Below are 14,151 nucleotides of genomic sequence, written 5' to 3'. Positions count from 1 at the left end.
CCGCCCAACCACCGCCCATTGTCAAAACTGCCAGCTGCCATACAACCTAAAACCAGGGTACTAGTAATTCAGTAGGTGGCCAATGAACATCACATTAATGAGCCTCGTGTTGATGACATTAAATCCTAATACAATGTAGCTGTGCAAATTGACTCGAACACGAGGTATGCATATCTGCTATTAGCCAAGGCTGAAACTGACCCAGTAGTTTAGGGCAATCGCAACACACACCTGGTGTCCTTCTGTGCTCTATATGCCGCATACTCAATTTTTTTTCTTCACTTGCAGGGTTCATCAGATGGTAAGGATGAAGAATGATAATCCCCTTGGCTTGGCAGACTACAATGGAATTCATCCGACGTCTTGCAGGCTTGACCAGAACGCGGAACTTGGAGTACTTCAGGCCCATGTTCCGTTCCGATTCTCACTCCATGGATTACTCCAATGCACACAAGTCCAGGTGAAATCCACTCATGTTAAATTTGTTCGTTGCCTTATCTCCGACATTCCGCTCCAAGTATCATCTCTCAGAAGAAATCTACTTGACATAGGCAGGAAAAGGCACGCGGGTACCTTGAGCAGCAGGATGGTGCGTGTATTAAACGGGGATTCTCTATAGACATTTCTTGATGGGGAAAGACAGGCTTTGTGACATTCCAGAACATGATCAGTCACCCACCACGGTTTGAATTTTCCATCAACCACTAGCAATTATTCGATCACTGCGGCACCAAATGCATCACCGCATTTCTCGGTCTCCGGCGTTGCAGCAGCTTGGTCAGGTCACCTGTTACTCCCCTGCCATCGATATATGCGACTGCTGTGCATTATTCACCGTCATTCACTGTCATTCTGCTGTCCCCCAGAGTGCACATCACGCAGGAAGTTCTCATGGCTGGTTCTGAATCTCGCCAGGCAGTGTTCCCCGCCGAACTCTTGCGAAATCATTCCAATGTCACAGTACTATGTTGAAAGTCTCGGGACAGACACATAGAGACGATGATGCCAGGCTCTGGGGACAAACATGAACATGTCAGTCTTCTGTCCACTCATACCAGGAACATGGGCGGGCACCCTGCTGTTGGATATAGTCACTCAATACGATATTGCTGGATGCGCAGCGGGAACCAAGCGGATTTTAATTACGGACAAATGCCGAACCAGTTTTTGAAATTGTAATAGCTTTATCATATACCAGCCATCCCTGCGATGCCAATGATACCCATCTGCCAATACCGACTGTTAAAGTCCCACCACTCCCATCCGCTTATTCACTGGATGGGCATTAAACCTAAGGCTTCCTGAATTATCCCCTTCTCCACAAAGTTGTACCGGTCAGTGTGGTGTTGTGTTTCTTGTAACCTCAGTTTGCACGCCCACTATCTATGTGGGAGGCGCCCCGAGTCTTACCACCCCTCGTAAAAAAACACGGAACCTCATCTTGGTTCCTAATGAACAGTCGGCATCAACCTTTTCATCCCGAACATCCTGTTGAAGCTCGAGCGGTCATCATACGCCACATTTCTTGGATCACTACTTTGTGCATGTGCCGTTGAACCTTGCTTCGCCGATTACAACGTGAGGACACCGTAGCATTGTGATGCCCATGCCATTACCCACACCCACAACCGGTCCCCAATTGCTACAGTTGCAGATCGGTTGCAACGGACAGCTATTACTATTAGGCGTAACAACATGAGGATGAGGCATCGTACCAACGAAGCAAGTACACATGTGTATCTTTCTGTCATAGCAGGAAGCCATTAGCTCAAAAACAATGATAGCAACAATCAAAGATACACGAACGAAGACCAGGCATGACTGCGTGGTATATGGCTATGAAATAAGTCTGAGATCAAGTCAGCATGTAGATTTAGAAGGTCGTGAGATGAGATCGTGAAAGTCAAACATCGTCGCGAAGATACAGCACACACTCAGCGACGCTCCGAATCAAAGAACGCCACAAGCTGTCCTACAGGAACCTTCTTTCCTGGCCCCACTAGAGGTTTCTCCTTGCCCCTCTCCGTTTTCCCCCGTCGCAGAACAAGTGGATCCACAAATTTATTGGCTTGGTCACCACCAAAAGTGCTATCCGATCGGAAGTCAATGGACTGCGATCGGAAACGGTGTTTTGACTGCGTAGACACCGCTTGGTTGCTCTGCAATGGATTCGGGTACCCATTATATGTGGACTGCGCGCGCGTACGATTACCCGGGCTGTTATTCGCAGGCGTAGCGCTCGCCAAATCACCGTTACCGAGTTTGGCAGCAGTCATCGCACGGAATGCAGATTTCTTCCCTAACGTCTCGTCTGCGGCATTTTGGTAATCGTCGTCGTCGTCTTCACTGCTCTCTGCTGTAGAGAAAGACGCCATGCCGAGGCCCGAACGTTCGCTCCCGTAGTCAAGCTCAGCTTCAGGGGGCGCTACGATGGGTCCACCGAGAGCGACGGTGTATCGCTTACGCCCTGCTTGCATAGGCGAAGGACTCCCGCTGCCTCGATGGGGGCTGTGCATGCTGGGAGCGGGCAGGCCACTCAGACTAGGAGATGGCGCGCGGACAGGTGGAGTGATTGCGGCGGGGAGTTCCAGCGGACTAGACAAAGCTGGTAATCCGGAAATTACCATCGATGCAGGACGTGCAGGTAGCGGAGGCGAGCTGGCTGGAGTGTGAGGTGGGGATATTAGTTCTCCCGGGCTAGTGTAGTCGCCTGTTGGATATGGAAGGCGTGTCCTGCTCGCTGACGGTGTACGACGGGTGGACACACGAGCGAGGGGTGGACTCGTCGACTCGCGGGCTGTAAGGGATGGTACTCGGCGGGGAGTGGAGAGACTGTAGATATTTTCTAGAGCTGATGTGGTATTGGGGGATGAGAATTCGGAGATTGTGGTGTCTGCTGCGCTAGAAAAGGTAGATTCATGAGGGCTGACGATGGACGACTCCATCGGAGGAGGGGTGGTGCTCATGACTGGCGAGCTACGGATGGCACTGTTAGATGAGAGAGTGGCAGGTGATGTCGCAAGGCGAGCCATCTCTCGGCCAAGCTCCGACATTCGTGACTGTAGCTCAGTGACGTCTCCTTGAATAGCAGCCAACTCAGATTTAGGAGAGGGTTTGTGGTTGTTGGAAGATCCCCCTTCCTTGCTGCATTGGTTTTCCTTGTCGACCAGCCAGCGCTCGACATCACCCATGCGTTCCTCGAGTGCACGCACGTGGGTGACGCTCCACCTCTCAAGTTTCTCAAAACGCTTCGCAATTAATAGCAGTGTGCCTGGTACATCCAGAGTGCCCGAGGGTGTGAACGAGGCGTAAATTGGAGGTGGTTCGCGTGCAGGCGAACCGCCAGGAGAAGTCCCTCTCTGAATCGAGGCGGGCGAGAGGTTTATTGGAACTTGTGTGACACGGGCAGGAGAGAGGTTGACGGGTGTTCGAATTGGAGTCGGGGAGGTAGGAGACGACGTGCGAGCGGGAGGGCCACCCGAGGGTATCTTCAAGTTAAGGTAAGCGGGGTTGGTATATTTGCTTGCAGAACAGGCAGGCCATTCGTTGTCCTTTCCTTTAGCACTCTTCATTTCCTTTTCACGAGCCTTAGTTTCTTCTATGACTTGCTGAGCTGGAGTGAGTGGTTCTTTATCTTTTGTAGGAGTCAAGCGTGCTTTGGCGGCTGTCCACCAACTGGGGCTACTGTCCTTCTGAGAGTGCGCAGGAGAGGGAGGATTTGGTAACGTCTGTGACCTACTTCGAGGAGGGGGAAGTGATTGTGGAGAACTATTCATCATAGAGAGGACACGTTCCTCCATGGCTCGCCTTTCTTCTGCTTCCCGTGTGAGGATACGCTCGGCTTCTCGTCGACTTCTGTCGCGCTCTCTCTGAGCTTCAGCTTCTAATTCGTCATCAGACGGAAGAGGCCTGCCTGTTATCGAAGGACTGATGAAGGAATTGACACGGTTTGCAAGGTTCGCAGCAAACTGAGTGACTGAGGTGGACGTAGGGGACCGGCTGCGTGGCCACGTGAGATCTCGGTCTTCTTCATCGTCATCATCGTCATCATCTCCGGAGTGGCTTTCATTTGAGAATCTTCTGTGAGTGAATTCATTACGAAGGGGCGATGGTGGCCGCCGGGGTGATCCTGGGGCGTGCCCGGGATGTCCATAGACAGGTTCGGGCTGAACAACACATTCAGTCGCCTACTCAGCAGCAACAAAAATCAATAAGCGATACCAAGTTCAATGATGTTGGAGGCGGTAGTGCTGAAACCGTCATGCGCCGCTGATGATCAGGCTTGGGGGAAGATAGGGCGTTGAGATTGGCGAGACTGGGTGACAAAGATGTGGAGGATGCGGTGTTAGAAATTGAGTGCGATGAAGCGGCCTGGGAGGCCATGACGAACGGTGGGCTAATGAGGCGTGCTCGCCGTCTCGGACGACGACGAGAGTCCTTCGGTCACGGTTGAACTTTTGGATGATCAATTGAACATCTGCATGCGTGAGAAATAGATACCATAAGGGGTCAGCATTTAATCAGTGCTGCAATTTACGCAATTTATGCGAAAATAATTTTTAGCACTGAGTCTGGACTAGCTGGGTTGTTATAGAGAGGAATCATTTCGGACTTTGCAACAATCGGTTTGGTGCAACTCTCAGAGAGAGAGTTAATTCCATGATATCGCAAACATGGACTCGAGACGCGCCGAGACGTACGCCTACTGTTTTTTATCTGTTATTTTTGTGATGTATTTGGCCAACTTATTACTTCTTGGACAGGCTCGAGGCGCTGTCCGCCTACATACAAACTCAGAAATCTCTGTTGAGTCGTGCAGAGGCAGACATAGACAGACTTAGGAAGCTCAGGGCAGATGCCCTTAGCCAACCGAAGGCCTTCACCGAGAATATCGGTTCGAAGGTATGCAGTTCACCGCGCGGTTAATGGCACATCCTCCCTTATTATTTTACAGTTCAACAGCCCTGGTTTGAGGTTGTCAGAAAATAATGAGTATTCCGTATCTCCCCTTGCGAACGAGGTTCATTGGCAGGTCTTCTCCTCGGCTGGTAGGGATTTTGTCCTTTCATTTACCTTCCTGCAATCTTAAATCCCGTCTTCGTCGCAGACCCTACACCTTTACGAACTTTTGCAGTCCGAAAGCGTCTCTCACACACGGAATGGAGCGTGCCGCACACCACTCAACACTCCCCTCTTTCTACCCTTCAACAATTCGTCAAAGATGCACGGCGAATCATCATTGACCCCGTCTTGGGAAGCTTAGACCCTGAAAACGCACTCTATCTTACGTCTAATTCTAATCTTACCGCATCTCCATTCCATGCTAGTCTCGATCAGCCTACGTTATCCGAGGACGAAGGCATGGAGGAAGAGAAAGAAACAAAATTACCTCCCGTCCAAGAATCCTTCACAGCTACGCGCAGGCGTGAGCGTGCACATGCGAAAATACAAAAACTCAAAGAGAGAAAGATTTCATATAACGCTGCCACTGAGAATGCAGAGGTGGCTGATGCAGTATTTGTCAGGAATGATGTAGATGACGAGAGTGGGGAGGTTGATATCAGCGAGAGCATCCTATGGCCATCAGGCAACGACAGTACATCCATTGATTCCACAAGTACGACTGTCCCATCTACCCCATCCACAATAGCACCACCAGAGCCTGCTCAGCCTTTAGCATCATGGTCCAAGAGACGCACTTCGGCTATTAATCAACGCCTTGTCATACAGCCTGACAGCCTCAATCGATCTTCCCGTTCGCGCAAACCCCTCCAGCCTCAGTCACTCGACAATAACCTGGAGGCCAGCGCCGAATCCATGTCAATCACCATTCCCCCTCTTTCTACTCTCGGAAAACGGTCTCGTAACTCAACTGACGTCAAGAATATCAACCACAAAGTTAAAGCCGAGCCGTCACCACCCGCACCAGAAGCAAAAGCATATACAGACAAGCCAAAACCCGAAACTTATAAGCAGGCATGGTCAATATCCGAACAACACCTACTCGAACGGCTCCTCGAGGAGATTCCAGATGGTGAGCGCAATCGGTGAGCGTTCATCTTCTTGTCTGCTTAAGAGACTCAAACCGTCATAGATGGGCAAAAATCTCGCAAGCCATGGATGGTCGCCGGACACCACGTCAGGTTGCGAGTCGCGTTCAAAAGTATTTTGAGAAGTTGAAACGCTTTGGTGTAGGCGTTGAAAAGAAATCAAAAACAAGTTCTAGGAGTTAATCTTTCTGCGTGCGAGATATACAGTTTTAAGTTTTATTGGGAGATGTCACAAACATTCCATTGAACGATACATAATAAAGAAGGAACAGTTACCGTCATTCTACTGGGTCTAAGGATACTGAGCACTTTGAAAAAGACTATGCACGTACTGGTACACACTTGCATGCCAACTTATTATTGTCTTTGATAAGATTGCAGTCACACGGCTTCTTCGGAGGCACTTGTTCGTCACTACTCATCCGCGAACCGCAGTGATTTTTCTCACCATCTACTCCACAATACTCCTAGCATTGCCTAGAAATCGACCTTTCAAGTCCCAGAAATATAATGTCGACTCAAAGCTTTGATCCCAACAATGCTCAGAATCTCATCGAGGTAGACCAATCGTCTTCACACGATCTTCCTGTGCTCACCATTCGTTCTCTTTGCTTCATGGGAGCATAGATAGAGAAGCAGTGAGTGCCGAAAGACACTTGGGCGTCTAGCGCAGATTGATCTATGCCAAACTCGTCAATCTCCGCAGATTTGCAGTGAAAGCGGTCGAACATGCTCAGGTACGAGAGTGTCGGGCTATTCAGCTTTTCACTGCAGCTGACACCATTATGATTGGGTAGACATACTGGAACCTGCTCGAGAAAGTTCATCCGCGTTCACTCAAATTGACAAAGTGAGGCAAAATCCTTCTATTCGAACCACACAGCGGCTCATTTGAGCGGACAGGCTTGACGACGAGATATACGAACACACCATGTCGACGTTCCCTGAGTTCAATGAGGAAAATCATGCACATCTTGTTAAGCTTGACGAGGACTGGCTCAAGAGCAACATTGGAAAAAAGAAGTGGAGAGAGTTTTGTCAAGTGTGAGTGCTATCGGTATGTGTCGAGACTCAGCTGACAGCTCGACCTAATTACAGGTATGAAAAAAAAGTGAAAGATTACAATTTTGGGTCTCTCATCCGCACGGATGCAAGGAAAGAGTACGGGGAGACAAACACCATCTTCGGTATTGCCAATATTCTTTGTTGATGTCCCTGATGCGAACCTCATGACGTCTAGTCACACGAATACAGTTCTACGCTATTGAGGTGAGTTTAGAATCACCCCAATCGCTGATGATCTTACGGCTTTCTTCACTAATAAAAACTTTCTTCGTATGCCCCTAGATTGCCCGGAACCGGCTGGGACTAAATGACGGAGCACATGAAATTGCCAAGGCAGATGCCGAGAAGGAGAGGTTGAAGAAGGAGAAAGCAGCGAAGAAAAACGGCACATCATAGCAACATCCTCGCAAGGCTATGTACTGCTTCTCCTCAGTATTGTGTAGCCTTTGTGAGTAACTCGTCCTCCAACGATGAGCACCCCTTGACGAACATCATCCAGAATAGTTTATTAGAAGTCATCACATTTTTGCGGGATTTTCCAGACCCAGGATGTCTGCTTGTTCATATGCATCAGATGATGCGTAATTCTTTCGTTCCTCGGTGGCATCCAAGTGCCTGACTTATCTATAGCCCAACGACGCCCATCTGGAGCGCTACTTATGCTTCCGTCCACTCTACTTCCACGCCTGTCATGACACCGAGCAAGCACTGCAGTAAGTACCCTTGGAGTGTCCGGCAGCCACAATAATCGATCGTCACCCCTCTTTCTCATTCTTTCACCTTTCTCCACTAATTTACAGCCCAGCCCTGCTGCAGCCCTCCTCTAGGTCCATGACAAATGTTTATGCTTTGTACCCCAAAAATCATGAAAGCTTACTATACGGCAGTTGCCTTACCCTGCTGGCATGAGAAAGAGAAGCTCATCTCTGACAGGATAATGTCAAATGACGTCGTTGCAAATCTCTGATACATCATATTCCATCGCGCTACTGAATACAAGTGCTGTGGCCTACGTAAGAGGAATGCATCGCTGCATTCAGTGAATGCCGCTAAGTAGTACTCCATCTTCTGTAACTGCAGACAGCAAGGGATCTCCAGCATTGAGGTCCCCGACGTGAGTGGGAACCGCGTGAATCGGAGAGGACAACGCCAAGTACGACTCGTGTACGCACCTTGTAGGCCCGAGTTTGTGTCGTTTGTCTAGTTAGACTTTACGGTAATCTTATAAATGATAAACGTGAAACCTGCGACTTACATCACGTGGTGTGACAGACCGCGTGTTGTTCATTCGCGTCGAGCACCGCAACTCATTCTGCTCAGCGTCAAAGCACTCGCCTATGGATAACGATGTCGTTTCTATCCACTCGTCCCACGAGTCCGGTCTGGAAGAAGTCGACAGAAGAGCTATTCTCGAGCCTGTCGTCCAACGAGTCGTTGATGCACTTGGTGGTTACGAAGGTGGTGCCTACCGCATGGGCGATGAAGTCAGCGGTTGTCTCCGAGATCTGAAGAAACTCTGGCGGAAGGACGACACAGATGACGAGCGTACGGTCGCGCGCATATTTTGGGAGACCCGGGTCCTCCCAAACGACCTTGTACCGATACTGTTGGCGACTGCAGGCAAGGGACTTGTAGAAGACAAGCGCGCCATCGCATGTGCAGATTTAATGACTGCCATGACCTGGCCAATTGATATGGCGGAAGAGCTGCAGGAGCTGGATGAGGAGCTTGATAAAGGGACGGACTATACCCAGCTAATGTTCAGCCATCTCAATTACAAGGCTGCACTTCTGAAGCCAGGCGTCATGCAAGCTCTCTTTGGGATTGTTCTCCCCCCAATCTCAAAGCCTGCAAAGGAGAGGAAGGAGCGCGACGGACAGATAGTGAACCTGATTCTACATCTCATCCGGAACTTGATATTTATCAAGGACCTCCCTGCAAATACGCACCTGAGCGCGGACCAGGTGGAGTACTCGAGTTTGCAGACTAGACTTGTAAAAGTACTCTCGGAAACACACACACTGGACTTGCTTCTGACTATTGCTGCCAATACGTCCAACGATCCTCTTTTCAACGCATCAAATACTCTTGTACTCGAGATATTCTATTTGTTATTTCGCGGCGTAAAACCTCATTTGCTGGCTGTAGACCAGTCCAAAGTGAAGTTCCTTCTTATTGTTGTTTGCTGCATCTTAACGCCACTTCAGCAACCAGCGCAAAACCTTCATCGGCTGCTTGCTGCAGAGGACAAGAAAAAGAAAGACTTGGCAAGGAATGCATCTTCACGGCACTCCCGTTTTGGGACAACTATTTCCGTGCAGCTTAGGCCGAGCAAGAAACCAGTAGCTCCCGATGCAGACACCGAAGGTCCAAACGATCCAGCCTCTAGTTCTAGGCCGCTCGTCCTTCATCGCCAAGCAGCTATCACACGAGAGTCTGGAGACGTTCTCGACTTTGCCAAGCGTTCTAAAGCTCGCAAAAGCAACAAAATTGACGAATTAGCTCGCGAGGACAATCTATCTATCGAAGCCAAGATAGTCCTTCAGGGTTTTGCTCGCGAGTCTGTGGAGTCATCGTTTAATCGTTTGTATAGTCATTTTCCATATTTCCAGTCCTCCTCATTCTCTCGGCAGCGTTCCTCCGCTCTCTGCTCAAAGACATCAAGTCCGAACGCCCGAAGATCAAAGAAAAAGATCATCTTCGGTTACTCTACGTCACGAAGTGGTTCCTTGAATTTTTCCTGACATCCCGGTCCAACGAAAAGGCGGTCGAAGGACAGCGAAAATGGAACCTCGGGCTAGTGGCGGAAGTTACCGACCGCGGGTGGATCATTTGGGTCTTGAAGCGGATGAGACAAGCTATGGATGAAAAGGTATTGTGAAAGTCAAAGCTATCACCTGTTACGGTCGCTGGCTCACATTAGCTTTTTTTTTCAGCCGAAAATGTGGAACGAGCTGCAAGCGGGAATAGAATGCCTTACTCAACTCCTTCTCCTGATCGACGTCATGTCTTCGTCGGTAATCTCCGACCCTCAGCTCAATGAGGCTGCAGCTGTTTTACAACAACAGTTGATTTATAATGGCGACGTTCTTGACATTTCACTTGAAAGCCTTCGATCTTACAAGGAGGGCACGCAATCACTAGCCTATCTAAATGCCAGTGTGCACCTCGCTTACGCATTGTTACGGATGTTGGAACGGTGGGGGAAAGAGAATACTGGGGCAGTGTACGTCAGGAAAAAGAAGCCGGGTAAGAGGAAGACCACGGGTAAGCTATACATTTTCCACCTTCAGTGTCATTTTAAGTTATCGCAGGTCAGGGACTACTAGTTGATGAAGATGGGGTGCCTGACGTTGAGAACGAACCTGATGGGGATAGTGAGGAGGAGGTCGTCCACGAGACAATGTTCACCTTTGATGCCTTCGAAATGGTGTGTCGCATGATCGAAGCGGAACATTGATTGACAGTTGGTTGAATGATGTGCAGAAATTTGCAAACTCGGCGATAACGAAGACCCTTCTGACATATCTTTCGCGCTACAGGGACTTCGATTCCCCTGAGTTCATGAAGAGGGTGGTGAACTTGATCCACCGACAAGCCGTGAAAGCTAAGGCAGAAGGGCTGTATTTCAACGTAAGTTGCAATTATGTGTTGATTGTTTCTTGGTATACAAGTTCCTATAGGTTTCGACACTCCATCTATTCAAAACGATTCTCGATGATCAGAAGTCATTGCCGAAAGACCAGTCATCCAAGGACCTTGTGAAATTGGTCAATTTCATTTTGCACAGGTTCTTCAAGGCGTTGCAAGGAGAGCCATTCCTCGCGGTGGAGGTGAGGTTTTCATTTTTGTTATCTCACGTACTAACGCTCAATGCTTATCTGTCTCAATCTGAATCAGGCATTCTTCCCCAAGAACCGCGGACACTGGAAACTGTACTCGAGCTGGGAACCGGAACGCAAAGGCCGCCATGAGCGCGAGATAGTAGAAGATACCAAATTCCCTCCCGAGGTGCAAGTGAAGAAGGGTTACTCGTGGAGCGAGCAAATCGGAATTGCGATAGCGGCCCTAGTAGACGATGGAAAGACCGAACTTATAGAATGGGTCAAAGACGTTCGTAATCATATCAATCATCTTCACCGAATGACTCTGATCGTTCCTCAATTGTAAAGATATTGGTGCTAGTCATTCGTCAACGCAATAAGATTATCGAGGAGACGGATAGAAAGCCCAAAGACGGAGACCCCGACCTGGACGACGATGAACAGAAGAAGTTAACTCCTTCTGCAGAAGCAATCTCCAAATTTCTCGATTACTGTAGGTGATTCTGGACAACTTTTACTCTGCGCTAACGCCTTTTCAGTAATACCATATATCAGCGATGAACATGCGGAAGCCGCAACGAAGAACTCGATATTGAAGCTCATGTTTCGACTGTTAAAGTTCACCATTTATGACGACGGTTCGTTCTTTCGCGAACTTTTGAGCAGCGGCCAGCTAATCAGTTTATAGATGGTGACGAGTTGCAGTGGGCTGTTCCAGCAGTGATTCCTCCTTCTGACCTCCTGAGCAGCCTCAATGTCATTGATCAATTCCTCCAACATCCCATTGACCTTGACGGCAAGAAGGCTTCAGAGCTCATGAGCAAGAAGTCCCGTCGGCGACGGAGACAACGATCACCCTCTAACTCTGACGTCGAGCTTATTGACGATAACGAGCCCAAGCGCAAGAGACGGGAGAAGAAAAAGAAGGAAGAAACGCAATACAAGTCAGCACAGTTCATTGAGGACAGTGATGCAGAGTACGGGGATATGGAGGCCTTCCTCGAAAGGGAAAAGGCATTAAGAGATAAAGCTGTCATGGCAGCCGCACAAAGTGGCAAGATCGGAACCATGCGAGCGACGGGAACTAAAAAACGGCGGAGAAAAGGTAAAGATGTTGAGGCTAGGAAGCAGGGTAATGTGGGGAACCCCGAGAATCAACCGGCAGGAGAGTCCAGTGCCGATGAAAATGTCTCAGACGGTGAAGATGACATCCTCGGGGCCATGCGGAGAAGTCGCTCCAGTACACCAGAAACTCCCGCACCTAGGGCGCGCCCAAGACCGCGGCCGGTTCCAAAACGTTCTACAAAGCGATCAATGTCAACGGACACCGTGAGCGAGGACGATGCAGGGATGGACTTGACGGGCATTCGACGTACCGGGATGGGGCGGTTGGTCCTTTCCGAGGATGATGAACTGTAACAGTCCACCCGTCATGACCCCATGCCGTCATCCCATTTATATGTAGTACTGATTTATCTTCATGTTTTGAAGTGTTGCACAAATGCCTATTAAATGCATTCCAGGGGCTGGTAAAACGGTAATTTATTCACCAGTGTTTCTCTTTTTGTTTCCAGCGTTAGACCCGCGGAGTAACTGGTATGGTACACATAGGGGCCACAGAGTCAGTGCGAGCGACCGTGTCGATATCAGCCAGCGTTGCAAATCTGAGGACGATAAACGTGCAATGTTGAATGCACGTGGACAAAAGAGCAATCATATCTGAAACCGAACGGACCCGACTTACCACCTTTGCTAGATACAGCGTCGCGGAGTCCACGCGTCTAGGCACTCGGGGTTGCGATCAAATCGCTTCCAACGTGTCAACGTTTTTGCCATTGTCAAAGCCGACGACCGACCGCAGCTCGTTAGTATCAGTCCATTCGCGATGCATTCATTTTCACTTTGCTGCAAGACTGCGTACTAGTGATAAGCAAATATATTGTCGGATGCCACCTGCTAAATGCGGTGCGTGGAGGCGAGGTAAACTATTGGTTCCATTCCGAAGTACTCTTGCTATTGCAAAAGGAGTAGGTGGCAACCTATAACAATTGTCCCCATTATGATTGTAGGCCGCATTATTAAAGTTTACAACCTTCCCGAAGAGCTCATACTTACATACGAGGCGCCGGCGCATATGATGACCGTTCATCTCAAACATGTCTTCGGGATTCGACTCGGAGCTACACATTCTCTAGCCTAGGAGAAACATTGTCCCGAAGTCAATATTGTCTGCTTCTCTGGCCTCAACTGAGAAGTTTAGCCGGATACCTCTTCCCATGCAAATCTCTTGGAAGTAAAAGCCTCATCATCTCGCTTAGATATGCCTTGAGCTTTCCATGAGGCTGGAGGAGAGAGTCCCGAGATAGCTTAATTGCCGGTGATCGCGACATCCGAGACCACAGGAAAGTGAAGATTAATACCACCACGATCAGACTCGTGGGCCGTGGCCGCGACGAGTGGTAGCCCAATTTTCCGACGGTACAGGAGAGGAACATGATGATGATGATGTCCTAGAAGTATACCATGCCAGTTATCGCAATATGCAATGATGCCTCGATCAATGAGTGTGGGCTTGGGATGAAGGAGCCATAAATAAATCGACGAGTGTCGAAAGAGGAAGGAGGATGGTCGGCCACTGGCCACCGAGCCGCGACCCCATATCGTGTGCGGTGGAATGTTCCACGCCTTGCGCCTATCAAAATTGGAACCGCATTAGATATTATGTATGGGGGGTCGATGGGCGACCTGCTCGCCCTTCGGCTCTTACATGCCTATATTGGAGGTTCCGAACCGCAGGGAAACAAAGCGCTCGAGCTAGGCTGGTGCCAGTCGCAAAATGGGTCCGTGTGTACCCTTGTTAGGCTTCGCTGCGGTGATTATTTTAGGTTGAACCTGAATGGCCAGCGGCTAAGGATGAGAGGGACCCTCGAACGCGATTGCGAGGCGTTGAATGGGAGTGGCATGACGTACAAAGGCAGGACATTAATGCGGCAGACATACCCAGGTTGGTTAATAAATGAAGATCACCCAGTCACAGGCTTGGATCGGAAAGAAGTTTGGCGTGAAGAGACTTGCACAGCCTTCGCGTGGGAGGACGGGGTTTGCCGATTGAATTGGTGGGGTTCAGTTTGAAACTACCAACTTGGTTAGTAGTTGCGATTTGGAGAAAGGGTATAAAGAGCCCGTCAATCACGGAGTCAGCTAGTACTGGC

General features: G+C 49.3%; 4 protein-coding genes across 4 annotated transcripts; 3 read left to right on the top strand and 1 right to left on the bottom strand.

Annotated features, from left to right (window-relative positions):
* Positions 1 to 2,258: 2,258 nt before the first annotated feature.
* Positions 2,259 to 4,263, bottom strand: HD556DRAFT_1207852 (uncharacterized protein; the record flags this gene model as incomplete). The annotated part of the gene is made up of 2 exons (XM_041296504.1): positions 2,259 to 4,166; positions 4,222 to 4,263. Coding segments are annotated over 2 exons (1,950 nt in total), but the record flags the coding sequence as incomplete, so codon positions are not given.
* A 298-nt stretch (positions 4,264 to 4,561) lies between these two features.
* On the top strand, positions 4,562 to 6,233 carry HD556DRAFT_1528136 (uncharacterized protein; the record flags this gene model as incomplete). The annotated part of the gene is made up of 5 exons (XM_041309373.1): positions 4,562 to 4,696; positions 4,764 to 4,902; positions 4,955 to 5,048; positions 5,108 to 6,047; positions 6,095 to 6,233. The coding sequence occupies exons 1-5, from the start codon at positions 4,674 to 4,676 to the stop codon at positions 6,231 to 6,233; spliced, it is 1,335 nt and encodes a 444-aa protein (XP_041158681.1). The 5' UTR covers positions 4,562 to 4,673.
* Positions 6,234 to 6,560: 327 nt separating this feature from the next.
* Positions 6,561 to 7,511, top strand: HD556DRAFT_1444768 (DUF757-domain-containing protein; the record flags this gene model as incomplete). The annotated part of the gene is made up of 8 exons (XM_041306829.1): positions 6,561 to 6,608; positions 6,678 to 6,688; positions 6,757 to 6,787; positions 6,848 to 6,900; positions 6,954 to 7,094; positions 7,149 to 7,237; positions 7,291 to 7,319; positions 7,398 to 7,511. 8 exons carry the CDS (start codon positions 6,561 to 6,563, stop codon positions 7,509 to 7,511), a joined length of 516 nt encoding a protein of 171 aa, XP_041158680.1.
* A 797-nt stretch (positions 7,512 to 8,308) lies between these two features.
* Positions 8,309 to 12,637, top strand: HD556DRAFT_1381976 (timeless protein-domain-containing protein). The gene is made up of 11 exons (XM_041303270.1): positions 8,309 to 9,274; positions 9,323 to 9,698; positions 9,749 to 9,987; positions 10,052 to 10,382; positions 10,430 to 10,545; positions 10,602 to 10,748; positions 10,799 to 10,948; positions 11,016 to 11,228; positions 11,288 to 11,432; positions 11,479 to 11,577; positions 11,628 to 12,637. Exons 1-11 carry the CDS (start codon positions 8,453 to 8,455, stop codon positions 12,356 to 12,358), a joined length of 3,369 nt encoding a protein of 1,122 aa, XP_041158679.1. The 5' UTR covers positions 8,309 to 8,452; the 3' UTR covers positions 12,359 to 12,637.
* Positions 12,638 to 14,151: the final 1,514 nt, after the last annotated feature.

This window comes from Suillus plorans (genome assembly GCF_016647745.1).
Source record: "Suillus plorans strain S12 chromosome Unknown HD556scaffold_39, whole genome shotgun sequence".
NCBI lineage: Eukaryota > Fungi > Basidiomycota > Agaricomycetes > Boletales > Suillaceae > Suillus > Suillus plorans.
Note: the sequence above shows the minus strand (reverse complement) of the source record. Positions and strands in the feature narration are given on the sequence as shown.